We start from the raw sequence: 26,993 nt of genomic DNA, 5'->3' as shown, positions 1-26,993 counted from the left end.
CATTTCCTTTAGGAGGAAACAATAAATGAAGCTACTTGCCTTATGCCTACTCAGACCCTGAGCTCCTAATTATCTTAATATACTGGCGGGAAGTGGGGATGGAAGGGGGTGGGGACCCAGAAATCTCTGCGCCTCTGAAACTTGGAAGTGCCCTTTTTAGTACGTTTAGTGTGCAGTTTCTCAGCCTGGGCACGATTGGTGTGTTTAACCAGATCATTCTCTGCTAGGAGCTGTCCTGTGTATTATAGGATGTTTAGCAGCATTCCTAGCCCTTCCCCCAGGATCTGACAACCAAATGTATCTCCAGACATTGCTAACTGTACCCTGGGGGGCAAAGTTGCCCCCAGTTGAGAACCACTGGTTTAGGGTAACTTGCCTCAACCTTGGGAATTCATCTGGGAGCCTTAGCCTCAAACCCATTGACCCACAGTGGTAAGTGGGAAAAACAGCATTTCTAGATGGACGGGTTATTTTCTGGCTGAAAGGAGTACAGATTGCAATCAAAACTCGAGCCTTCTCCTGGGAACACAGCTCTACCTGGCTTTGAAACACCCTGGAGACTGAAATGGAGCTCAAGTCTCTAACGAGCAACCATTGTCTCCTGGGAACCAAAATACTTGACTGCACCTTTTGCTCGATGATGCTAAAAGTTTATTAAACACACATTGAGGACTGGCCCCTCTTTTATTTTTATCTTCGGATGTTCCTCAGAAAGAATAGGGCAGATCTCTCTCTTACCTTGTTCCCCTCACTTGGCAGGTAACTTACTCGGGGGTGGGAGAGGGAAGGTGAGCACAGAAGCTATATTTTCCCGTGTCTCCCTGTAGCTTAAATGCTGCTTGGAGCAGGGAGACCTGCTTGCTTCAGACCCCAGCCTGCGGGCCAACTCCAGCCCACCGGCCAACTCCAGCCCACAACCTGTTTTTGTACAGCCTGCGGGCTAAGAACGGCTGGTACATTTTTAAAAAGTGTGATAAATAAGAAGAATCATATTTCATGACACTAAAATGACATGAAATTCAAATTTCGAGGTCTATAAATAGAGTTTTATTGGAACACATCTATCCACTTACGCATTCGCTCTGACTGCTTTACTGCCGCTGTGATGGGGTTGAGCAGTTTCCACAGACATGATGGTGACCGAAGCCTACAATAGTTTCTGTCTGGCTCTTCATGGAGTTTGTTGATCCCTGCTTTCCACAGGCTATGTCCCCTACCTGGGAAAGCGCAAAAAGTAAAAAAGCCTGAGTTTTGTTTTGTTTTGCTTTGTTTTTTTGAGACAGAGCCTTGCTCTGTCACCCAGGCTGGAGTGCGGTGGCGCGATCCCGGCTCACTGCAACCTCTGCCTCCCGGGTTCAAGCAATTCTCCTGCCTCAGCCTCCCGAGTAGCTGGGATTACAGGTGTGCATCACCATGCCCAGATAATTTTTGTATTTTTAGTAGAGACAGGGTTTCAACATGTTGGCCAGGCTGGACTCAAAGTCCTGACCTTAAGCGATCTGCCTGCCTCGGCCTCCCAAAGTACTGGGATTACAGGCGTGAGCCACTGTGCCTGACCAAAAGCCTAAGTTTTTTATCTGGCCCTTTTGTCCTTCTGCAGACAGTGACTCAGCCACGCTTCCTGTCCCCCTCCATGTTAACTGGAGCTCCTCTGAGTCTGCGAAAGCTCTAGGTTAAAGGATGTCCCCTCGGAAGACTCCTCTGCGTCTTTAACGTGAGGCATGTGCTCTGAGTCCCCACAAGGGTGATGTCGAACACAGTAAGGCTTTTCCTGCATTTGCTTGGTCCCAGCACCCTGTTCTCCTGTGTTCTGCTTTTGAAAAAATTCTGAAATGTCTCAGATGGTAGTTAAGAATTTGGGTCTGAGTCAGACCATCAGACTGCAGAGCCCCCACCGCTCTGCCCCCACCTCCCCGACTCAGGTAGGTTGTTAAACCCTGGGTCTCCTGTTTCCTACTCTGGGGTTAATGTGGGTGCCTGTCTCCTGGGCTGCTGTGAAGATCTCATGTGGGGAGACAGGAGGAGGGCTGATCTCGGGCCGCCTGCAGCTGGTGCCTGGGGATGCCAGTGGTAGGTAGCGATGCTGTCATTTGCTACACCATAGCCAATCAGGAACCCACCGTGCACGGGACCTGCCTGTGCCCTCAGCTCAGCTGCCCTGTTACGCACTGTGGTGGGATGTGCTGCTGGGATCCAGAGCAGGGAGTGGGCACGGTGGCCCCCAAGCCGTGTCTCCATAGGACTTGGATCAGGGCAACTGGCCTTCTCTTTGTGATGATACCTCAGCTGAAATGGGAGGCTTGTCGGTGTCGACTGGGCACAGGCAAAACAGGAAACTGGCTGTATTTTGACGAATCCTGTTATACTAGAAAATTGCCTCCTGCTGATTAAGATCTGTGTTTATTGGTGCAGAGTTTTAAGGAGACACCCAGATCTGCCCACCCTTGCCAGCTGGGGGCACAGGCAACCTGTTGGGTTTAGACAGTTGACTGTGGGCTGGCCTACTCCAAAAAAAGCACATAAATAAAACTTTCACAGTAAAGTTGTGTATTTTTCTTTTATTTCTCTGAACACCATTCATGTCAGATTTAGTGGGGTGGCATTTCTGTATTTCCCCCACTTTTTGATATGGGCAAATGAATTTCTCCTTTTTTTTTTTTTTTTTTTTTTGAGTCAGAGTCAGGGTGACAGGTTCTGTCATCCAGGCTGGAGTGTAGTGGTACGATCTTGGCTCACTGCAGCCTCTACCACCTGGGATCAAGTGACCCTCCCACCTCAGCCTCCTGAGCAGCTGGAACTACAGGTGTGTGTCACCATGCCTGGCTAATTTTTGTGTGTGTGTATATATATATCTATATTTAATATAGATATATGTTTATATATTATATAAATATAAATATATTTATATAAAAATATATTTATATAAAAATATCTATTTTTTTTTTGTAGAAATTGAGTTTCACCATGTTGCCTAGACTGGTCTTGAACTCCTGGGCTCAAGCAGTCCTCCTGCCTTGGCCTCCCAAAGTGCTGGGATTATAGGTGTGAGTTACTGCACCTGGCCCATTTCTTCATTTTAAGTGAGGACCTGCCCATGCCAGATGTTCATTAAATAGCATGATTTCAACATTTATTTTTATGTATGTGAAAATGGGATCAGGAATGACAAATTACTCACCGAGCTTTGGGGATGGCAAGTCTGTCTGTCTTTGGGTCCAGGTCACTGTTGTGTGTCCTCAGGCAAGTTACTGAAGGGGTTGGAGTGCTCTGGGCCTCAGTTTCCCTCTCTGGTGGGTGGCTCAAGGCTCAGGACACTGGGATTAAGTGAGGTCATGGCAGGAAGGGGCTCAGTCCTCACCTGCAGGGAACTCTCAGTAAACAGGGCTGCTCCTGGCTGCCTTGGGGGTCCAGTCTCGCTGCAGAGCCTCTTCTAGGCTCATCTGTGAACATAACAGTAGACCAATATCAATGGAGAACATGACAATGGCCTGATGATGTTTTAGTTCAGCAGCTGTAATTCACTGGAGATGCCTGGAAGTTTGTGACCAAATCCAGCCCTCATATCCAAGACTATACACTTCCCTAAGTACCTTCACATTTCAAACATTATATGTATCTTATTTACTCAACTCCCATCATAGATTTTGAAAAGAATCCGGGACATTTGAAAAGTGTGATGCAGTCACCCCTGCATCAGGGGTAGGCCAAAGACAGCAGGTAGAACAGACATTGGGCAGAGTGGGAATTACCTTTGAATTCCCATGGGAAGCTGTTTCGTTATGCAGTATCTCCGTATGGCTGAGTCCCTTCTCCCAGTTTCTCTTCCAGTGTTGCAGCAGATTGCTGCTTCTTCCGTTGCACATGGGATGAAATAATCTGCTTGAGTGTAGGACCTGTATCGTTCCAAAATACTTACCTTCAAACACTAGAAGGTAAGAAGTTTGGTACGATACAGGTCCTACACTTAAGGACCCTCTGGGTGTTATACTTACACTTAAGGACCTATAACACCCTCTGGGACAGCAGATACTATAAGAGATACACATCCTAATGGCCACTACCTGCTTCTGTGGAGAGGAATGGTGTTTCATTTAGAACTCGTTTAGCAGTCGGCCAGGCGCGGTGGCTCATGCCTGTAATCCTAGCACTTTGGGAGGCTGAGGCAGGCAGATCATGATGTCAGGAGATCAAAACCATCCTGGCTAACACGGTGAAACCCCGTCTCTACTAAAAATACAAAAAAAAAAAAAATTAGCTGGGCGTGGTAGCGGGCACTTGTAGTCCCAGCTACTCAGGAGGCTGAGGCAGGAGAATGGCGTGAACCCAAGAGGCGGAGCTTGCAGTGAGCCAAGATCACACCACTGCACTCCAGCCTGGGGGACAGAGTGAGACTCTGTCTCAAAAAAAAAAAAAACACACAAAAAAACAAAACAAAAGAAAAACAAAAAAGAATTCATTCAGCTGCAGTTCACAGAACACCTGCCTAGCATGGCTTCAGCACAAAAACATGTCATTATCTCCCCTAACAGCAAGTCTTCAGGGAGACAAGTTCACGTTTGCAGGGGCAGCTCAGTGATACTGTCTAAGCATCCATGAGCTTCCCACCTCCCCCTACCACCATCCTCAAATTCCTCGTGTCTCTTACCTCATGCTTACAAAATGGCTGCTGCCACCCCAGCCAGTTCATCCTCATGCAATCTCACATTCAAGGCAGGAGGATAGGGAATGTCACAAAGAGCTCTCCTTGCCTGCCTGCCTGCCTGCCTCTTGGTTTCCTAAAAGTTGCTTGGAAGACTTCTCCTTGTCTCTTGGGCTAAACTGTGTGTAAGCCCCCATCTTGTTGCTTCAAGGGAGGGTGTGAATGTATATAGCTGGCATCTAGCCAGCACAGTGAGAAGCAGGGGAGGGAAAAGTGGGTTGGCAGTGGTTGTTGGGTGGCCACGTTCAGATGACTGAAATGGTTTCGCTCTCCCTCTTTGTTGTTGTTTCCTGTGTTGTGTACAGTTAGATTTACAAAAGGTATTTGTACATGTGATGTGGCTCCACTGTATGCACATATAAATAGAGGCCCTAAGCAAGCTTCCAAAGCCTCCCGATGATAGTGTTCCACTGTGAATATATACAGAAGGTTGGTTGCACATCGACATTAATTTAACCAGACCCTCTGTAGCTCATAGAGAGATTTTAGTTATTCTTTAAACTCAAACCTACCCTCAAGTAGGTACAACATTAGCTCTAACTTTGAAGACTATATAGAACTATATAGGAGACTATAGAGAACTATATAGACTATATAGACTATATAGAACTATATAGAAGACTATATAGAACTCTAGCCAACAGCCAATTGTTTGCTGAAAACAAGCTTTGTTTTATTAACATAACCCTCCTGATCTCCTGAGATAGGGGCAAAATTTCTTGAAAATGACCCGAGGAGGTCAGGAATTATTGTCCCCTGGGAGGAAGCAGAGGCTGGGGTGGAGCTTGATTTGAGTTCTGCTTGTGGGACAGGCAGCTCCTGTTTCCCCTGAGTGGAGGATGAACACAGCAGGAGACTCAAAGCATTTTAAGAATCTGTGTCAGTGTTTGTTAGCCAAGGGTGGAGAGCTGCTTGAAAGAACCGCCTGCCTGCCCTGGTGAAATGGTGGAACCTCATGCTTACACTGGGAGCCTGATCAAATGTTTTCTGGTAAAGGGTTCTGGGCACCTATATTCCTTCTGCTTATTCCCGTGGGAGACTAATGTGATAGGGTCTGGGTGCCTCCTTAAGCCCGTTGGTTGGAGGAGATGATTAGGCGAGAAGCTGAGAGGTGGTTCTGAAAAATATTTTGCTTTCTAATAAATGGCTGCTGAGCAAATGGAACTCTCTGTTCTCTTCCCCATTTTCTTGCCTTGAATTTGGTTTTGTGAAGACATGTTGCTTGGAGCCACAGCAGCCATCTTGTGACTGTGGGACAAGAGACCTAAGAATTAAGTCAACATGCAGACAATGATGGAGCAAAAAAGACAGAAGAAATTGGGGTTCTTAGTCATATGTTTGAACTACTATATTCAACTACAATTCTTGCGGAGAGTCTCTTAAGCAGTTTGAATCACATGTTCACTCATGAATCAGTTGGGTCTAGAGGGTAGACCAGGCTACATCAACACAGTTGCTGGAGTCAGCCTCTGGCCCTTTGTGCCTGGGCTGGGGTGTGGAGGTATGTCTACTATCTGATTACAGCTATGTTAGCCATTGTAATAATCATCCCAGTAGCGAACATTTGTCGAAGGCTTACAATGTGCCAAGCACCCTTTGTCCTCTTTTGGTTTTTTTTTTAGATGGAGTCTCGCTCTGTCACCCAGGCTGGAATGCAGTGGTACAATCTTGGCTCACTGCAACTTCTGCCTTCTGGGTTCAAGTGATTCTCCTGCCTCAGCCTCCTGAGTAGCTGGGACTACAGGCACGTGCCACCATGCCCGGCTAATTTTTGTACTTTTAGTAGAGATGGAGTTTCACCATGTTGACCAGGCTGGTCTCGAACTCCCAACCTCAGGTGATCCGCCCACCTCGGCCTCCCAGAGTGCTGGGATTACAGGCATGAGCCACTGCACCCAGCCTGTCCTCTTTAGTTGATATTAACGTATGTAATTTTCATGACAGCCATTTCAGGTGGGGCAGTTATTATCACCCCTATTTTACAGAGCAGATAAATGAGCAGAGAGTGATAGTTGGCCCAAGACCACATACCCAGTTAAGCGTCATTGGATTTGGAGATCCAGTTCCTGGAGCCTTCCCTGTTACACTTGATCCTGAACTGCTTCTCAAGCCTGAAGGATAGGTTTGGAGCAGGCCAGTCAACAGCATTGCTAATTGGAGAGTCTCACATGAGGGCAGGAGGAAGCCGCATAGGGGTTTTACAGTTATGTGTGTCAGGCCTAATGCCCCGTATCTTTGCTTATCTAAGTTTCTGAAAACCAGGATGTATTTAAATTGATTAAGATATTGGTATCTTTTCCCAAAGAGCTTCTGTTGAATTGATTGTGCCTCTTAGTATGGTGACAAGCGTGTGTTGAGTAGAGCTGGCAATGGGTAAAGCTAACGACACTTATTATGAATAAAACTGCTAGTTGAGTTTTAATGAAACTGCTTATTGAGGTTTAACGTGTGCACAACAGCACGGAAATCAAGAACACTTGTGAGTGTTTACAAGGCAATCACACAGGGTAACCAGTGTGTAGATCAACAAGCAGAAGCGACCAGAACCCCCTCGTACTTGTACCCAGTGGTAACTATTGTCTTGTTTTCTAATAGCATAAATTAACCTTGCCTGTTTCTAAACTTTATATAAATTTAATTGTACAACAATACTGTTACATCACTAACCACCAGGCGTGGTGGCTGACGCCTGTAATCCCAGCACTTTGGGAGGCTGAGGCGGGCGGATTATGAGGTCAGGAGATCAAGACCATCCTGGCTAACACGGTGAAACCCCATCTCCACTAAAAACACAAAAAATTAGCTGGGTGTGGTGGCGGGCGCCTGTAGTCCCAGCTACTCGGGAGACTGAGGCAGGAGAATGGCGTGAACCCGGGAGGCGGAGGTTGCAGTGAACTGAGATGGTGCCACTGCACTCCAGCCTGGGCGACAAAAAAAAAAAAAAATCACTAATCACAGGAGCAATGATTTGGAAAGAAGACCCCAAGTAGAACTTTTTGGAGTCTGTTTGCAACTCTTCCAGTTACATTTCATATAGGATACAAAATGTAATTTAAAAACCATTCTCTGGGCCCCGTGGGGTGCCTCATGCCTGTAGTTCCAGCACTTTGGGAGGCTGAGGCAGGAGGATCACTCGAGCTCAGGAGTCCAAGGCTTCAGTGAGCCGTAATTACATCACTGCACTCCAGTTGGGGGTGACAGAGTGAGACCCTATCTCTATAAAAAATAAAAATTAAAAAAAAACACCACTTTTTTGTTTTGATCTCATATTCTCCTGCTTCCTACACCGGAAAGAGGTTCAAAGGACAACCATGCAATTTGAAGGGTGTTTTGATCGTTTAGCTTAGGGATTTAAGTTCGAGTTCTTACAATGTGAACTTGAAATGAGTGAGGCTCTCCAAGATTTCCAGTTCCCACCAAATCTCCCCCATCAGCCCCTGGGGCAGCTTTTGTACATCTCTGCACCTTCCTGTTTTCAGAAATGAAGCCGATTACTCTGGTGCAGGGACAGAGTGTGGCTTTAAAGAAGACTCTTATTTTGAAAGGGAGACAGGGGCTGGGCATGAAGGAAAAAGGCAGAACCATCTTTTCCTTCACTGCACCTGCATCTCCTGGGCCTAATGAGTTTAGGCTGATGGAACCCAGGCCTCAGGAAGGATTATAAATTCTCATTTGATTTGATTTGCCTCTAAAATACCTTAAACCAGCTGTGTCTGCCCAGCTGACCCAAGCCTCTCTGGCTGCTCTGCGGGGAAGGTCTGAGCAGGCCCCTCCTGTCCTGGGGAAGGGAGGGAGGACGGCAGCTTCACTTCCCCCATCTGGCTGCTCTTGGGGCCTGCTCTGGCCTGGCTGGGAGCAGGCAAGGCACAGGTCTCAGCTGCACTCCCTAGTGGCCAGCCTCCATGTCCTTGAATTCTCCCAACAGCCCCAGAAGTGGGGGCCTCTGTCTGTCGCCATTTTATAGAGAGAAAAAGTTGAGCCTTCCAGAGGTGGGTTAACTTGTCCTGGGTCACTGCTGGTGATTGGCAGAGCCTGCGTTAACTTGTCCTGGGTCACTGCTGGTGATTGGCAGAGCCTGCGTGTGAACCAGACCTCCAGGCCCCATGGCCGACGCTCAACCCCAGTTCTCTCCTGCATCCTGGGCTGAGTGAGGCTAAGGAGCGGGTGTCTTCCTCCTGATTTGCTCATGGAGAGAGTTTCAAAACCCACTTCACTAAGTCTCCGGAGAAGCTGCTGAGTGCCCAGCAAGTGAGCGTGGGAGGTGGTGTGTGAACAGTGCTAAGCAACAGAGCAATCATAGCGAATAGCTTCCAAGACTATTACATGTGCCAGGCACTCCACGGACACTCTCCTTTCCTCTGGTTCTCAGAGTGGGGTTTCTAGACCTGGATTATCACCATCACCTGGGCATGTGTTAGACATTCGTGCTCTTGGGCCCACCCTAGATCACCCACCTTAGACATGCTGGGAGTGGGGCCCAGTGGCCTGTGCTTTAATAAGCTCGCGTGTGACTCTGGGCATCCTGAAGGTGGAACATGCCTGGTCTACTTTACTCCTGGGCTTTAATTGGCAGCCCAGTGGAGTCAGTGCTATTACTAGCTCCACCTGCATTTTACAGAAGACGAGTGACGCGCCCTAGCAAGTGGCGGAGCCGGGACTCGCCCTCTCGCCCAGCTCTGCTCTGGAAACCTCCTGAGTCCTGCTCCTTTGCTCAGTTCTTACTTCCCTGGAGTTAAAATCTAGAAGAGAGGACAGTGGAGAAACAGGTCAGCAGGCCTCTCACCAAAATAATCCCAGTAGTTAGGCTATGGGAGGGAAATGAAAGGGGCTGAGAGGGAAGGAAGCTCAGGGAGAGTGTCAGTGGGGGTGAGACCAACTCAGCCGTGGGGAGGGGCCGCGGTGCCCGGGCAGGCCTGGAGCAAAGCCTCTGCGGTTTTGAACTTGGCGCGTCTGACAATTACCAGCAGGATACCATTCGCCAGGTGCTTGGTGGGGAGTGTTTGCTCCCTAGGTGACCCCATGAGCAGAGTGAGGATCCTCGTACCTGTTGAACAGCCTCCATCCCAGGCCTCGAACCCACAATCAGGAGTTAAATTCCTGAATTTCTCACACTGGGAACACCATTTCATTATTTTTTTTATTATTATTTTTTTAGGGCAGAGTCTTGCTGTGTCACCCAGGCTGGAGTTGCACTGGTATGATCCCAGCTTACTGCAACCTCCGCCTCCCAGGTTCAAGCGATTCTTGTGCCTCAGCCTCCTGAGTAGCTGGGACAACAGGAATGCACCACCACGCCTAGCTAATTTTTGTATTTTTAGTAGAGACAGGGTTTCGGCATGTTAGCCGGGCTGGTCTCCTGGACTCAGGTGATACACCTGCCTCGACCTCCCAAAGTGCTGGGATTACGGGCGTGAGCCACCAATCCCACAGTTTTAAAGAAAAACTTTCTCCTACATCTCTGAGAACATAGTCGGGGATCCTCATTTGCAGTGGCCCCCTGCAAACCCTTGGTGCTACAAAGCAGTGTGGGCGACAGCACCTCTGCAGTGATGGGGACACCTACGATCTGGACTGTCCACTAGGAAGGTTATGAGCCACATGCAGCTGTTTAGATTTTATTTTATTTTTTTGAGATGGAATTTTTGCTTTGTTGCCCAGGCTGGAGTGCAGTGGCACCATCTTGGCTCACTGCAACCTCCGCCTCCTGGGTTCAAGTGATTCTTGTGCCTCAGCCTCCCAAGTATCTGGGATTACAGGCACGTGCCACCATGCCTGGCTAATTTTTGTATTTTGAGTAGAGACGATGTTTCAGCATATTGGCCAGGCTGGTCTCAAACTCCTGACCTCAAGTGATCCACCCACCTCGCCCTCCCAAAGTGCTGGGATTACAGGCATGAGCCACTGTGCCTGGCAGCTGTTTATATTTAAATTAATTACAATAAAATACAATTAAACATTCAGATCTCAGTCACGGGAGCCACATTTCAAGTGCTCAGTAGCCCCACATGTCTCAGTGTGCCTTACCAGACAGCACAGATAGAGCCTCCAAGCTGCCCCGAGGTGTTGGGGTGAACCGCATACAGGTCAAAACTGGTAGAGTATCAGCAGCTTTACATGGTACAGTCTAATAGGTGAGAAAAGGGACTTCAGAGAAATTCAGTGCTTTCCTTTGTTATGGGAGGAAACTGAGGCCCAGTGAGCCTGGGGTTATACCAGCCAGCTCACAGCTCAGATGAGGCCAAACCCCAGGTTTCTTGACCCTCTTGAGCTCTGCCTGTCTGTCTGTTCAGATCAAGGACTCTCAACTCGACACTAGTCACATTTGGGGTTGGATGGGGGGCCATCCTGAGCATTGTGAAATGTTTAGTGGCGTCCCTGGTCTGTACCCACTACATGCCAGGAGCACCCCCTCCTAAGTTATGACAACCAAAAATGACTCCAGACATTGCCCAAGGTGCCTTCATGGGAGTGAGGGGAGGACAAAGTCAGCTCTGGCTGAGAATCACTGGTTCTTTTCCCTCAATTTCAATGAGCTGAGGTTGGGGTTGGAACCCAGACATCCCTGGAGACTGCGTTCCTCCCTCTGGGAGGTGGGAAGCTGTAGGCCAGGGGGCTGCCTGGGTCTATAGTAGAAACAGCAACATGTGCTTGCAGCCCATTTTTCTTTTCAGCTCTACGGGCATCTGGGTCTTTTTAGGCAAAGAACTGGCCTCAGCTCTAGAGATAATTAAACCCATCTTTTCTCCCTCTCCCTGCCCCATCCCCTAAACCCTTTGGTTCATTCAATTCACAATGATAACATTGTTCAAGCAACACTGCACACATGTTGACATTGAAGTGTTTAATCTTGTGGTACAGTCATTCCCTCTGGCCCCTACCCCAACATCTGTGCAGGCTGCAGGCTCAGGGTTCATGACAAGAGGATGGCCGGGGAGATGCCTGCCTGTGGTCTCGCCTCCAGGTCTCATGTCTCTGGACGCAGCCCCCCAGCACCTAACAAGGAGGCAGTATCTCCAAAGACCCTCTTGGAGAGCCAGGCGGGTAGGACTCCAGGTGGTATAGCTGGCAGCTGAAGCATTTGGTGGAAAGTTCGAGAGTTGAAGCAGTTCACGGACAGGGGAGACAATGCTGCCTGTGTGCCCTTTGCCAGGCAGGGCCCTGCCCCCCAATCTGGGGGCCTGGGGAGGGGTGACGAGGAGATGGGTGAATGCTACAAAACCTTCAGGCTGTCAGCCTCCCTCCCTTAAGGACTGGCATTAGGCAGGAGCAAAATTTACAAGCCTGAGAGGGAGCTGAGTCGGATGCAGAACCTTCACTTTGAGTTTAGCTTTGGAGATTTATGTGGCAAGCGCATCGAGTGTGCCAAGAGCAGAGCATGGTTCAGCTCAGAGCTGTCCTTATCGAATTGTTGCCACAGCTAAGAGGTCACTGGCAGCTCCCATGTGAGGAAGAGAGTTGGTATGGCTGAGTGGGAAAGAGTACGGGCCTTTGAAGATTCAGATCAGCTATGTGACCCTGGGCAAGAGTCGGTCTGAGCCTCAGTGTCCTCATCTGGAAAGTAGGCATGATGTGTCCCCCTGCCTCTGAGAGGGGTTTTCATAAGGATTCAATGAGATGATGTACAGGACATGTGAAGTCCCGGCTGCCCACCTCACAGCCATCAGGATGGTCACTGATATGGTTTGGCTGTGTCCCTACCAAATCTCAACTTGAATTGTATCTCCCAGAATTCCCACATGTTGTGGGAGGGACCCAGGGGGAGGTAATTGAATCATGGAGGCCAGTCTTTCCCATGCTGTTTTGGTGATAATGACTAAGTCTCACAAGATCTGATGGTTTGATCAGGGGTTTCCACTTTTGCATCTTCCTCATTTTCTCTTGCCGCTGTCATGTAAGAAGTGCCTTTCACCTCCTGCCATGATTCTGAGGCCTCTCCAGCCATGTGGAACTGTAAGTCCAATTAAACCTCTTTATCTTCCCAGTCTTGGGTATGTCTTTATCAGCAGCATGAAAATGGACTAATACATTAATTGGTACCAGTAGAGTGGGGCGTTGCTGAGAAGATACCCAAAAATGTGGAAGTGACTTTGGAACTGGCTAACAGGCAGAGATTGGAACAGTTTGGAAGACTCAGAAGAAGACAGAAAAATCTGGAAAAGTTTGGAATTGCCTAGAGACTTGTTGAATGGCTTTGTCCAAAACGCTGATAGTGATATGGACAATAAAGTCCAGGCTGAGGTAGTCTCAGATAGAGATGAGGAACTTGTTGGGAACTGGAGCAAAGGTGACTCTTGGTATGTTTTAGCAAAGAGCCTGGCGGCATTTTGTCCCCACCCTAGAGATTTGTGGAACTTTGAATTTGAGAGAGCTGATTTAGGGTATCTGGCAGAAGAAATTTCTAAGCAGCAAAGCATTCAAGAGGTGACTTGGGTGTGTTAAAGGCATTCAGTTTTAAAAGGGAAACAAAGCATAAAAGTTCAGAAAATTTGCAGCCTGACTATGTGATAGAAAAGAAGAACGCATTTTCTGGGGAGAAATTCAAGATGGCTACAGAAATTTGCATAAGTAGCAAGAAGCCTAATGTTAATCCTCAAGACCATGGGGAGAATGTCTCCAGGCCATGTCGGAGACCTTCATGGCAGCCCCTCCCATCACAGGCCTGGAGGCCCAGGAGGAAAAAGTGGTTTCATGGGCCAGGCCCTGGGTCCCCCTGCTGTGTGCACCCTAGGGACTTGGTGCCCTGTGTCCCAGCCACTCAAGCCGTGGCTGAAAGGCGTCAATGTACAGCTTGGGCTGTGGTTTCAGAGGGTGGAAGCCCCTAGCCTTGGCAGCTTCCACGTGGTGTTGAGCCTGTGGGTGCACAGAAGTCAAGAATTGAGGTTTGGGAATCTGCACCTAGATTTCAGAAAATGTATGGAAACGCCTGGATGCCCAGGCAAAAGTTTGCTACAGGAGTGGGGCCCTCATGGAGAACCTCCACTAGGGCAGTGGGGAAGGGAAATGTGGAGTTGGGACTCCTACACAGAGTCCCTAGTGGGGTGCAGCCTAGTGGAGCTGTGAGAAGAGGGCCACCATCCTCCAGACCCCAGAATGGTAGATCCACCAACGGCTTGAACCGTGTGCCTGGAAAAGCCACGGTCACTCAACATTCGACGCCAGCCCATGAAAGCAGCTGGGAGGGAGGCTGTACCCTGCAAAGCCACAGGAGTGGAGCTGCCTAAGACCATGGGAAGCCACCTCTTGCATCAGTGTGGCCTGGATGTGAGACCTGGAGTCAAAGGAGATCATTTTGGAACTTTAAAGTTTGACTGCCCTGCTGAATTTCGAACTTGCGTGGGCCCTGTAACCCCTTTATTCTGGCCAATTTCTCCCATTTGGAATGGCTGTATTTACCTGATACCTGTACCTCCATTGTATCTAGGAAGTAACTAACTTGCTTTTGGTTTTATAGGCTCATAGGCAGAAGGGACTTGCTTTGTCTGAGATGAGACTTTGGACTATGGACTTTTGAGTTAATGCTGAAATGAGTTAAGAATTTGGGGGACTATTGGGAAGGCATAGGTGGCTTTGAGATGTGAGGATATGAGATTTGGAGGGGCCAGGGGTGAAATGGGTTTGGCTGTGTCCCCACAAAATCTCAACTTGAATTGTATCTCCCAGAATTCCCATGTGTTGTGGGAGGGACCCGGGGGACGTAATTGAATCATGGGGGTGGGTCTTTCCTGTGCTATTCTCGTGATAGTGAATAAGTCTCACAAGATCTGATGGGTTTATCAGGGGTTTCAGCTTTGCTTCTTCCCCGTTTTCTCTTGCTGCTGCCATGTAAGAAGTGCCTTTCGCCTCCCGCCATGATTCTGAGGCCTCCCCAGCCATGTGGAACTGTAAGTCCAATTTAACCTCTTTTTTTTTCCTGGTCTCGGGTATGTCTTTGTCAGCAGCATGAAAACAGACTAATACAGTCACCATCAAACAAAACAAAACAGAACAGAAAATCACAAGCGGTGGTGGACATGTGGAGAAATTGGAGCCCTTCCCGACTGTGCGCGGGAAGGTGAAATGCTATAGCCACTGTGGACAGCAGTGTGGCGCTTCCTCAAAAATACTGAAAATAGTACTACGATATGACCCAGTGATTTCACTTCTGGGTATGTCCCTGAAAGATTTGAAAGCAGGGTCTCCAAGAGGTATTTGCACACCCGTAGTCACAGCAGCATTACTCACAATCACAAAAACGTGGAAGCCGCGTACCATTCAGGGATGAATAAACAAAACGTGGCCCATCCATACAGTGGAATATTATTCAGTCTTAAAAAGGAAGGACATTCTGACAGGCTACAGCACGGATGAAACTTGAAGACATTTTGTTAAGTGAAATAAGCCGGTCACAAAGGGACAAATACTGTGTGATTCCATTTATAGGTGTTGCCCAAAGCAGTCAGATTCATAGAGACAGAAAGTAGAAGGGTGGGTGCCTGGAGCTGGAGGAGGTAGGAAGAAAGAGGAGTTAGTGTTTAATGTGGACGGAGTTGTGGCGTTGCAAGATGAAAAGAGTCCTGGAGACTGGATGCGCAAAAATGGCATCCCGTGTGTTTAAAGTGTCTGAACTGTACACATAAAAGTGGTTAGGATGTTAAATTGTATATTCTGTGTATTTTACCATAATTAAAAATGAAAGTTTTAAAAAATGGTGGCTGTTTACCTGGCTTAGGGGTTCCATAGGTTGTCAGAGCTGCAATCTAAGTGAGCTTCTATGAACTGCTCTGCTACAGTACACCTGAGGGCTCTCACGTCCATGCTGGGGCGGCCAGAAAGTCCTTGCTGAATGAGTACAGTGGAGCTGTTATCTGAACAATGTGTATCATTGTCGACTTCTAGGCGATGCTCTGTTTCTCTGGGCATAGAGCATTCTCCTCCCTTCTCCCAAGAGCTGTGTGTGTCAGTGTGGCCTCCCCAGAATGCTCATGTTATTAAGAGAACATTTTCCTGTTAGAGTAGTCAGGTATGTCTGTTCCACTTTCCAGAATTCCCAATTTATTGCATGCCTCTGGCGGCTTTTTCAAGCTCCTTAATCTTGCCATGTAAATCTTTGAATGAATGAATGAAGAGCCATCGTCAAATTTCACATCCCTGAAACTGCGGGCTGTAAACTGCCTCCTAACAGCAGCCGGGATAAGTCAGCTCCAGTGAGTTCTGGTGTGTGCCAGAACCTTCCAGATGAGCTATAGCCCTCCAGGGAAAGAGCGAGCCAAGGTTGGTAGTTTCAGAGTTAAATGGGTACCCGGGACGTTCTGGGATATGGGGCCCTAAGCAGTCCTTGGGTCTGTGAAAACCCAGTTCTGACTTCTGGTTATAATGTGGACTTCAATGAGTCCTTTTAGCTCCTTGAGCCTCATCCTCATTAAAGTGGGGTGCAGGGGTCTCTCGCCGGCCCCTAACTGGAGCTGAAGAATGCTTTGGACTAGTCTGTGCTCACAGAAACCGGACTCTGAGTGAGGAGCATGGAATTCTAATGCTTGACTTGTGGTTTTTGCCTGGAAAGCATCCCTTTGCTCATAAAATATTTGTTCCTGCCTTGTAGTTTAGCGGCATCTTTGGGGGCAGTGAGAGGACCGCATAGTCTGGAAGGTTAACCAAATTTTTTCTGAAGATCATAAAGTTTTGGAAGGAGCTGCTGGGTGATTATTTACTATCCATTTATCAACTCTTTCCAGCCCTGGCTGGGAGAGCGGCTTCAGGAGGAAACGAAGGCGGCTTTGCCTGGGCTGACGTTTCCCCTTTTCATGGATACAAATATCTTTCATATGCAACTGGCCACAGTCTTGCTCATCAGGTGTTTTTTTTTTTCTGCATGGCTGTCCCCATGAGAGCTGCTTCCTGAGGTTTCTGAGCAGCCAGTGACCAAATACAGTGAATAGTCCCTGGAAGAGGGTTCTCCCTGCCCCCTTTCTCTGAATCTGGCCACTGTTGCGCCGTCTTGCCCTGCCAGTCCTCTGGTCCTGCCCTTCCTTTGGACCAAGTCCTTCTGGTGGCATCGTTCTCCCCCTCCCAGGTAGGCCCCAAATATTGCTCCAAGGCCATGCTGGTCTTTCTCATCATAAATGCATTTTTCCTGCATAACTTTATCCATAAACCCAATTCAACAGCTCCCAGCTTGAGCATTCTTGCCAGGGTTATCTAAACCTCTTTTTCCAACTGTCCAGTTGAACTTTCTGCAGGTCATCTCAAGTTTCACCTGTCTGCAGCCACACATGTTTTCTTCCCTACCACTTCACCTCCTGAGCGCTGTCTCCTGCGTTGATATCTACTGATGGTGTCATCGCCCTGCTGGCATTCCAGGCCAGCAGTGGGCAGCATCCTCTAGTTCCCCCTCTTCATATGCTTGCTTGTGATCAATTGTCTTGTCCCTTCCCCTAGAGAAGCACTTCTGGTCCTTTACACTTCTAGGGTCCTGACAAGAGATGGAAAATGCTGATATCTTTTCTCTTGAGCCAGTCAGGATTGATAGTGGCTGCCTGGGTGCCAGAATTAAGAAAAGAGTGTTGCCATTGTTCAGTGATGCCTGCCTCGGGTGCCAGGAGGGAGGAGGACGGTGCATGTACTGGGTATGCATCATCTGTGATCCAGAGCCTCCTCTGAGCTCTCTGCCTCTGTCCTCACTCCCTGTAATCCACTTTCCACAGGGTTCTCTATCTAAAATAGATCTGGTCAGGGCACTGCTTTGTGTCTAACAAGGGACCAAGCCATCATGGTTGACGACATCAATGATCAACCCCTTAGCTTGACATTCAAGCATTTTCCCAATGAGGAATTTGTTGCTTTTTTCTTGTCGTTCTCAGCAAACTTCTTACCTAAACTCCCCAGCATGCCCTGTTTCTTGTCTCTTGGGCCCTTGATCATGCTGTTGCCTCTGCCTGCGGTGCCCTTCCTTGTCCTCTGGGACTAGTGGGCCTCCGTTCTTCCTTAAGAGTCCATTCAGCACCTCTCCTGGGAAGAACCCTCACCTGCAGAGCTGCCTCCCACCTTCCTCATACCTGAACACAGGCACTGAGATTTGCCAAAATCAACAAAAATGAATGATCTCTTTAGGGACTGTGTCTCCTTTGGCCTCATACCCTGTTTCCCCAAAATTGTTGACATGGAAACAGTCAGATGTGGAACTAAAGCTGAATGTGCCTACCCTCTGACCCAGAAATCCTGCTTCAAGACATTTACCCAGTGGACACGTGTTCACCAAAAGCCATGCACAAGAGTATGCATTGCAGCACAGTTTGTCTCAAACTGTAAACTCCCCAATGGCTCAAACTGGAAACTCCCCAAATGACTATAAAAAAATGAGTGTGTCCTATACATATGATGGGGTTCTAGATAGCAGTGGGAATGCATGGACCACTGGTACACAGAACCACGTGAGTGAGGCTGTCGAAGGCTGCAGACACAGAAGAGAACACATTTGTGATTCCATAGGCAGGTGTCATGGAGGCAGAGCCAGTCCGTGGTATTGGGTGTTAGGAAGGCAGTCAGCCTTAGGGGAGGAGGGACTGGTGTTTGGGAGGGGCCCCTATCGGGACGACTTTGGAGCTGGTAATAAATGTTTTGTGTCCTGCTCTAGGTGTATTCACGTTGTGGAAATTCATCACACTTTATGAATGCTTGTCTGTGTGCCTTACTGTGTGTACGTTATCAACAAAGTAGTTTACTTAAACTAGAAAGGAGTTGCGTGAAGAGTAATGTGTTCAATGCAGAAGATTTATGAGACCCTGCTAAGCATCAGGCTGTGGAGGGCGTGGGATCCAGAGCTGAGACAGTCATGGGCCCTGTTCTTACAGAGCTCAGTCAAGGGGGATGCCTTACATTTGGGAATGATCCAAGTCTGAAGAAAGCAGTTTTCATGGTGAATGGTCATCTGGAGAGAACACAGCTACCTGGGAGTGTTTCCTGCCCATCCATTTCCACTTCTGGGTGTGTATACAATTGGGCTTGTGTGTGTTTTGCTCAGAACTGCCTTGGTTGCAGTCAGGCAGCAGGCTGACTAGAGTTAGCTTAAAGGGGACTTCTTTGAAGGATCTCAACATAACTCATAGACTGGAAGAGCTGAAACCCCAAACTTCAGGAAGGGCAGGGACTACCAGACCAGGGGATCAACCCAGCAGGTCTCTCTCCTCAATTCCAACCTCAGTCCTCCGTGCTTGGAAGCGTCTTTCTTACAGACCAGCCTTCCTTGCAGGGTGCTGGCAAGGGGCTTCTCAGAGCACTGGATTACATCCTTAGAGATCAAGGCGGGGAGAGCGAACAGGGGCTCTTTCATACCAGGTTCCAATAAAAATAAAAGAAGGCCTATGTGTGGCCAAGGTTAAGGCTGGCTTCCTCCCATCCCTCAACTGGGGAGAAGAGGGTCATGGAACAAGATGGTGGCTCCCTTGGAGTCCCATGGCTCAACTGGGACAGTGATGATGGACTCTCCAAGAGAGACATACGAGGGATGGGAGGTGGGGGTGGGGGGACATGGGCAAGGCTCCTTAACAGTTGTGCATCACAGTGAGCCATGCCCCAACTTTGCTCATCCTGATGAGCTATGCCCAGCACAAAATGATCCCTCAGGAAGCAGGAGAAATATATCTTCTGTATCTGTTTTCTCGTGTTTGTAGCAATTTATTTAGTTTTGTGTATTATGATGTACAACTGTACATATGCATATATTTGGGTTCATACCCCTAATTTTTAGGGTGTTAAATACTGTCCCATAAAGCACGGCTCTGAATACTGCAGGTTCTGTTTAAGCACGAGCTGCCCTTTGCAAGTCTACAGAGTGGGTTGCCAATTTCTTTGGTTGTGGCCCTCGCTTTGTATCAGACAAATATAACTTAGTGAGGGGTTTGCCTGAATATTTCTCATAACTGTAGGTGGGAGGAAGAACCCCAGATGTTAGGGAGAGGCAAGGTACTCCTGAGTGATGCCAGGGGCAGGTGTGACTCCCGTCTGGGACAGAAGTCTTCCCTGACATGGCAGAGGATCATGAAGTGGGGGCGCCCAGGTGGGCTGCCTCTTGTTCCTACCTGTCTCTAACCCATTATTGACACCCTCCAGCCCAGAATTTCCCCTCTTAGGGCCAGTTTTGGGGCTATTTCGGGTTTTTGTAAAAGAAAGACACTGGACTTGTCTTTGGGACAGTGATGGGTCTCCTTGCTGTCAGGATGGTGTTTTCTGGAATCCATTTTCTTTGGACTTATCTTTTGGTCTTGGGGTTTTAGGCCCTTTTAATTTTTTGAAGATGAAAGTCCTTTGTTAATGCCTGTAAGCCCTCTCAGCCCTTGGGGTGCTGGGATGTAACTGGAGGTAGAGGGAGGAAAAGCTGGAATCCTAGGCTCTGGGCTTCTTTAGGAAGCTTTTCTCTGTGGGCATGGGGAGATGTCAACTCTAGACATTTAGTTTAAAACTCAAGTCTTGGGTAACCAACTAGATGCAGTAACTTTAGAAGAAAGTATAAAGACATATTTTCACCTGAAAAATACATGCAAGCTTCTACCTCTTTTAGTGGTAATAATTCAATTGTCTTGATACTTGAGTTGAAATGGTGTAGATTTCACACTGTGGAGTGGCTTCCATAGAAAAGGGAAACCTTGGAAAGATGAGATTTGGAATTTGGTTTGGACTTTGAATTATCCACTGCTTATTTGTGTGTGTGTGTGTGTGTGTGTGTGTGTACTTCATGACTGTTCTTTCTTTGATAATGGATACAAAATTATTTTCAGAACATGTGACAATGTGGGTTTCAGGGAGAACAGAGTAACATTGTGGTTCCTGCTTCTCATAGTCTCCAACTAATTAATGAAGGAAATCCTGTCAGAAAGCCATACCAAAGAGCCCACAAATGTTTGCAAGAAATTTAGTTCCTCACTTTATCCCTGAGTTTCTTTTTAGAAAAGAACCTTGTAACTCTGATACCTTAACAGTTAAGATACAGTTCATCTTCTATATTAAAAACAGTTGTACCTGCAGCTGTTGTAACAAACCTTGTGTTTATGATTATGTGTCAGTGTTTTCTTTCTTCATTGAGCGTGACTCTAATGATTGTACCTGTGTTTATGTCATGCTTATTCAAACATATCTTTATTGTTCGGTCTATTGCACTTTTTTTTCCAATGTATTCATAAATGCACTGTGTAAATGCCCATAGCACATGTTGCTTCTTCTGCATTGATTGTCATTCTTCTGGCTCATTGTTTTAGAGGCCCTGTAACAATGGCGGACTCAGATGGCTCACCTGTGGTTTTCTCCTGTCAGCAAATGGCTTCTGTGATCTTCCCAACAACTCCATGAGAAAGGGCCATTGTTACTATCTCCGGGGGGAGGGGAACACACAGGGATTAAGTAGCCTGGGGAAGGTCGCACAGCTGGTAAGTGGCACAGCCAAGATCAAACTCAGGCCACCTGGCTCTAGAGAGTGTGAAGGTCAAGAGGGTGAGCTTTGGAGTTCAGCCGCTCACCTGACTTGTGACCTTTGAAAGTTACCCGGCCTCCCTGAGCCTCAGTGTCCTCATCTGTAAAATGGGGATCAATCCTGCGTCATGGGGTTCCATCAGATGATGGCAAAGAGTGCTCAGTGCAGGGCTCACAGAGTAAGCACTCCGCAAACGTGCGCTTTGTACTTCCGGGCTCTTCAGCCATCCTCAGTTGTACATCCTCAGATGTTCCCCAGCCCCTTTCTCTGCTCAGGCTGATTGCATATCTGCCAGTGGGGGCTGTTCTGAAGCTGGGTTCATCCAGCGCTGGGAGCAGGGAACTGAGGTTTGCTGGAGACCCACTGTGTTCAAGGCATTGGACTTTGCTCCTGTGCATGATTGTGGGAGCAACCCTCTCTGCTGAAAGTTGAATTATGGCACAACTCAAGGGCTCTTCGTGGTCTATGGAGGTCTGGCTGTGCTGCGGTGGAGAACAGAGATGGTTGGAACAAGACTTCATCTGTGCTTCACCTCTCCTGGTCTCCTGGAGAAAAGCACTAGAGAAGCCATGAGTTGTCCCAAGACTGTGCCACCTCCTTCAGGGGGCAGACCTGGCCTCTTCCACCTCTCTCCTAGCACACTCTTGAAAACCTCTCAGATGCAATGCTTTGGGAGAACAGCTTCCAGGGTGACTAAAGCTGCACATGCACAATTCCACTTCTAGGCATGAAACACATGTCCTGTGATGTTCATAGCAGCACTGCTTTCAGAGCCCCAATTTGGAAACTCCCTGAATGCCTATGAACTGTAGAGTGGATACATGAATTGTGGTCTAATACAACGATGGACTATCATATGACAATGAGGATGAACGAACATGCATGGTGACATGGATGAATTACACAAGCACTGTTAAATGGGAGAAGCCAGATACAAAAGATGATATAGTGTATGAGGCCCTGCAGGGACTGTTCAAAAACAGGCAAAGCTAACCTATAGTTTGAGAAGTCCAGGGAGGGAAAGGGGATTGGTAATGTTCTGTCTCTTGACCTGGAGGAATCTCCATGACTGGGTTTACTTTGGTTTACACACACGCTACACGTATGCAACAGTGCAGTTGAAAAGTTCTAGCAAATGGCCAGGCACGGTGGCTCACACCTGTAATCCCAGCACTTTGTGACCACCCAGCCGAGGTGGGCAGATCACGAGGTCAGGAGATCGAGACCATCCTGGCTAACACGGTGAAAACCCCATCTCTACTAAAAATACAAAAAATTAGCTGGGCATGGTGACGGGAGCCTGTAGTCCCAGCCACTCGGGAGGCTGAGGCAGGAGAATGGTGTGGGCCTGGGAGGCGGAGCTTGTAGTGAGCTGAGATCGCGCCACTGCACTCCAGCCTGGGCGACAGAGTGAGACTCTGTCTCAAAAAAATAAATAAATAAATAAAGTTCTGCAAACAAGCAGAGGAATGGCCCTTGCTGAGCTGTTCAGCTGCTCATGCAGCCACAGAGATGCATGGTGGTTCAGGCCTCTGGTTTGGGCGGGACCTGGGCTTGAATCCCAGGTCTTTGGCCCTGGGGAGGTCACTGGACACCTCCTGGGTCTCAGGTGCATGCCTCACCTACCTATGTGGGATTGTACTCACTTCCTCGGGCTGCTCACCTTTTAGGGCTGGCATGAGGGTGGACTGAGCTGGAAAGGTGACAGAGGACTGGCCGGGGGTAGTCCACGGTGACAGTCAGGCCCTTTGCCCCGCCTTCCCACCTGGGGTCACCTCCCGAGGCTCACTTGGTTCCCAAGTTGCTGCTCTTTACGGAGACTCCTGCCTTCTCTGTAAATCAAAGCGGGGGATTGGTGACGTCCCCAAGGCCTTCTCTGCCATTCATCTGTCCTGTCCCATAGATTGGGTCAGGAGGGAAGGGTTCCTTGTGGGCGTGAGGGGCGTGTTGTGACAAGCAGAGCTGTCATCTGGAGGGACCCACCCACAGTTTCTGGAGAGTCCTTCCCTCCTGCCAGCTCTCCATATAGGGCCCAGGATTCTAGCAGCTGTGGTTCAGAGGTCATCTTCCCGAGGTCTCTCCAAAGACAGGGATGCTCCTGTGTCCAGCCAGAGACCCCAGCCTCCGGGACTTCATTTGCCCCTTCTTCCTGAGAGGGAACAGCCTGAGCGGGTAATTCCCCCATGCTCCCTGCCCTCACCCTGCTGTCTTTTTGGACTATTGTTAAGGTTTAAACCAGATTGTTTTTAATGGAGCTGCACAGCTAGGGTCTTGGGGCTGCCAGTGCTGTGAACTTCCTCAGTGGTGTTCCCATCCTGCTGTCCCACTTGGAACCAGGCAGCCATAACCCAGCCTGGAGCTGAAGCTTGCTGATCGTATTTCTCCTTTCTTCTGACCAATCTGCCGGCCAAACTGGTTCTGCTCTTTCTCCCTCTCTCTCCAGTTCCCCACCCCCAGACAGGAAGTGGAGATGGGCTTGTATTTTCCTGCAGATGAAAGGTGTCTGGAGGTTCTTCTCACTGGCCTGAGTGTGGTCATTCTGCCCGTTCCAGCACTCTGTGGCTGCCAGTGTCATTCCTGCTCCATGTTGGTCCAGAGGGGGCATGATCCACAGGAGCCACAGGTCCCCACCCAGAAACACCATCCCCGGGCTTTCATCTTGGTGCTTATCGTCTATGAAATGGACATGACATCTTAGTCTAATATCTCTGCCAGGAAAAGGGAGAAAGGTGGAGGCCTTTTGCCTTATTTTGTCCTGAAGTCACTTTCAACCCCCACCCCAACTCTGCCATTCACTCCTTTTACTGCTGTTAGTCTACTGCTGTGACTGTAAACCTTGGCAACTCATTAGAAATATCTGGGGGTGCTTTAAAGAGATGTGGATTCCCTTGGTTCAGGAGGGGGTTGGAGTAGCTGTGTTCTGGAGCCCACTGGGTGCTTCTCTTCCCATCCATGTCCAGCGACCTCACATTGGTAGCTTGAAATCTGCCAAGACGGCAGTATTTACACTGTGGAGTCAGGGTGCTTCAGATCAGGTCCCTGAGAGCCAGTTGTTAAATGTTTACCAGCCCACACCTGGGCCAGGACATCAATATTTTCTAAAAGTTTCCACGGTGATTTTCATGTGCATTCAGGGCTGAGAACCCCTGGTCCTAGAGACATCTCATACTAGGCACAGTAAGGTTTATGCTTACCAACAATAGCTAACAGTTATCCAACCCTAGCAGATGTTAAACTATTTGTGAGAATGAGATCATTCAACCCTGACCATAACCCATGGAGAAGGATTACAATCCCCATTTTTTAGATGATGAAATTGGGTTCCATAGAGGTTTTCTGTTACCTTATCTAGGGCCACTCTGTTGGTTAGTGGCTGAGGCCAGATTCCAACCCAGGCCTGAGCCCCTGCGACCTGAGTCTGGCCAGGACCTCTTGGATGGCTGTGGTTAGTGCCCTACTTTTCCCAGCAGTTTGGACGCAGAATCATGCTCTTGTCGTTCAGGATGACCATGGGGACCATGGGATCTGAGCCTGTGACCCTCCAGTCTGCAGTGTGTTGGTGCGGAAGGAGCAGTTGTCACTGGGGTCACTGGCAGTGGGCATGCCTCCATCTAGCTTAGGCAAGATGCTTGGACTCAGAGCCAGAGAGTGAAACCCAGACACTAATGAGCTGTCGGTGTTGGTGTGTGTTCTCTTCCTCTTCCAGTGGAACATGACAAGGAATTCTTCCACCCACGCTACCACCATCGAGAGTTCCGGTTTGATCTTTCCAAGATCCCAGAAGGGGAAGCTGTCACGGCAGCCGAATTCCGGATCTACAAGGACTATATCCGGGAACGCTTCGACAATGAGACATTCCGGATCAGCGTTTATCAGGTGCTCCAGGAGCACTTGGGCAGGTGAGTACTATACGGGTATCTGGGAGAGGTGCTGAGTTTCCTCTGGGGGCAGAGGAAGAAGGTGGTGAGGGCCAGAGGATGGGTCAGATTGGCACAACCACGTGCCAGGCCCTGTACCAGATTATCCCTTCTAAAGAAGGTGTATGGTGTATGTCACTTTCTTAAAACCATGACCAACAACGAATTCAGGAATAGTAGAAGGCCAGGGAGCCCGGGGATGTGTGGCGCCTTGTGGGTTTTTATAGGCAGTATAGATCTGGCTGGGTGCTAAGGGACATAGAAGTAAAGGGGAAGGGGAAGAAACATTTTTGAAGGGCTACGTCTCTCCCGTTCCTCACTCTGAAACCCAGTGCACGATGTCAGGCAACCAATTAAGGTGGCCATCTAAAATAAAATGCTAGGGGAAGAAAAAACCCAAACCAAAATAAACAGAGAACTCTTAGCCTTCCAAGAATCACTAGGTCAGAAACCAAACGTGTATGTTGAAAGTCTTTAATTTATTGAGATCCATTAATTTCAAGGTCTTGTGAGAGGTAAGGAGGCTAAGAAAAAGGGCTGGGACATTTAGCAGGTGCATTCTATTCAGACAGTCCCGACGCGGAAATGACCAAGGTCCTATTACTCAGTGGCGGGGTTGCTGGACCCCTCAGCCTGTCAGACATCTACTGTCCCCACTGGGCAGGGAAATTAATGGAAGAAAGGTGGTGTGGGCACCTCCTTGTGATGTGCAGGCCTAGCATCTTCAGCTAGAAAGGGGACTTGCTACCATAGACAGGGACAGAAGAACCATCACAGCTACGTTTGCCAAGCACTGCTATTTGGTGGGGGGGTGGGCGGCGGGGGTGGTCATCTAAGTACCAAGAAAACAAAAGTGTTCTTGAGCGTTTGCACAGTGTTTTGCACTCGATATCTTGTTTCATATTCACAGTAGCCTTCAGAAGTGGTGGCTCATCTGTAAAATGAGGAGAACTAAAGGGACCTGAAGCCAAAGAATGAGGCTACCCAGAGAGAATGTGGCCACATTAGGATGTGAGCCCAGGTTTGCAAAGCTGGAGCCCATGCTTGTGAAAGATACTTCTTTCAAAAATTTGTTTTTAGGCCTGGTGTGGTAGCTCACGCCTGTAATCCCAGCACTTCGGAAGGCCAAGGTGGGTGGATCATTTGAGGTCAGGAGTTCGAGACCAGCCTGGCCAACATGGTGAAACCCCGTCTCTACTAAAAATATAAAAATTAGCCAGGCATGGTGGCGTGTGCCTGTAATCCCAGCTACTTGGGAGGCTGAGGCAGGAGAATTGCTTGAACCCAGGAGGAGAAGGTTGCAGTGAGCCAAGATGGTGCCACTGCACCCCAGCCTGGGTGACAGAGCAAGACCCTGTCTCAAAAAAAAAGTCTTTGAGTAGGCAAGACATGTTCATGGTATAAAATCAAAAGGAAAGAAAAGGAACCACGGTGAAAATGAAGGCTCCCAGCCCCCGCTGAGGCGGCCCCTGATGCCGGTTTCTTGAGTCTCCTGAAATCAGCAAAGGAATCTGTGTTGCTGTTTTCACCTGTGCAGCCCCACAGTGCACTCACTCCTGCCCCTGGCTTTCATCGTTGGATGATGAACCTTGGCAGCCCTTTCCAGTGGTTCCCGCGGGGTGCCCTCGTCCTCTGAGTCACCTCACTGTTCCACGGCACGGGTTGTGCTGTGTTTCATGTATGCACGCTGGCTCCTCTGTTCTATGATGGACAGTGCTGCAGGGCAGGTACCCTTGCTGACATACGTGTTCATGTCTATCAGTCAGATAAAGCTCTAGAGATAGAATTGTGGGGTCAGAGGGCCCACACATGGGTGGCTTTGGTAGACACTGCTGAGCAGCTCTCCTGGGAGGTGACATCGACATCTACTCCCAGCAGCCAGGGAGCTTCTTGCTTAGGAAGAAACCATAGCCTCAGTGTCTGCGCTGTTATCTGGATT

At 48.6% G+C, this 26,993-nt stretch overlaps 1 protein-coding gene across 1 annotated transcript in view; it reads left to right on the top strand.

Moving 5' to 3' along the window:
• The window catches only part of BMP7 (bone morphogenetic protein 7), a 97,163-nt gene that overhangs the window by 13,410 nt on the left and 56,760 nt on the right, over positions 1-26,993 (top strand). The window contains exon 2 of the mRNA XM_054468135.2: positions 24,844-25,036. Coding sequence (XP_054324110.1) covers positions 24,844-25,036 — 193 coding nt within the window. The remainder of the gene's footprint in view (positions 1-24,843; positions 25,037-26,993) is intronic.

The sequence above is a fragment of the Pongo pygmaeus genome, chromosome 21 (assembly GCF_028885625.2).
Source record: "Pongo pygmaeus isolate AG05252 chromosome 21, NHGRI_mPonPyg2-v2.0_pri, whole genome shotgun sequence".
Classification (NCBI taxonomy): domain Eukaryota; kingdom Metazoa; phylum Chordata; class Mammalia; order Primates; family Hominidae; genus Pongo; species Pongo pygmaeus.
This window is presented reverse-complemented; position numbering and strand designations above follow the sequence as displayed.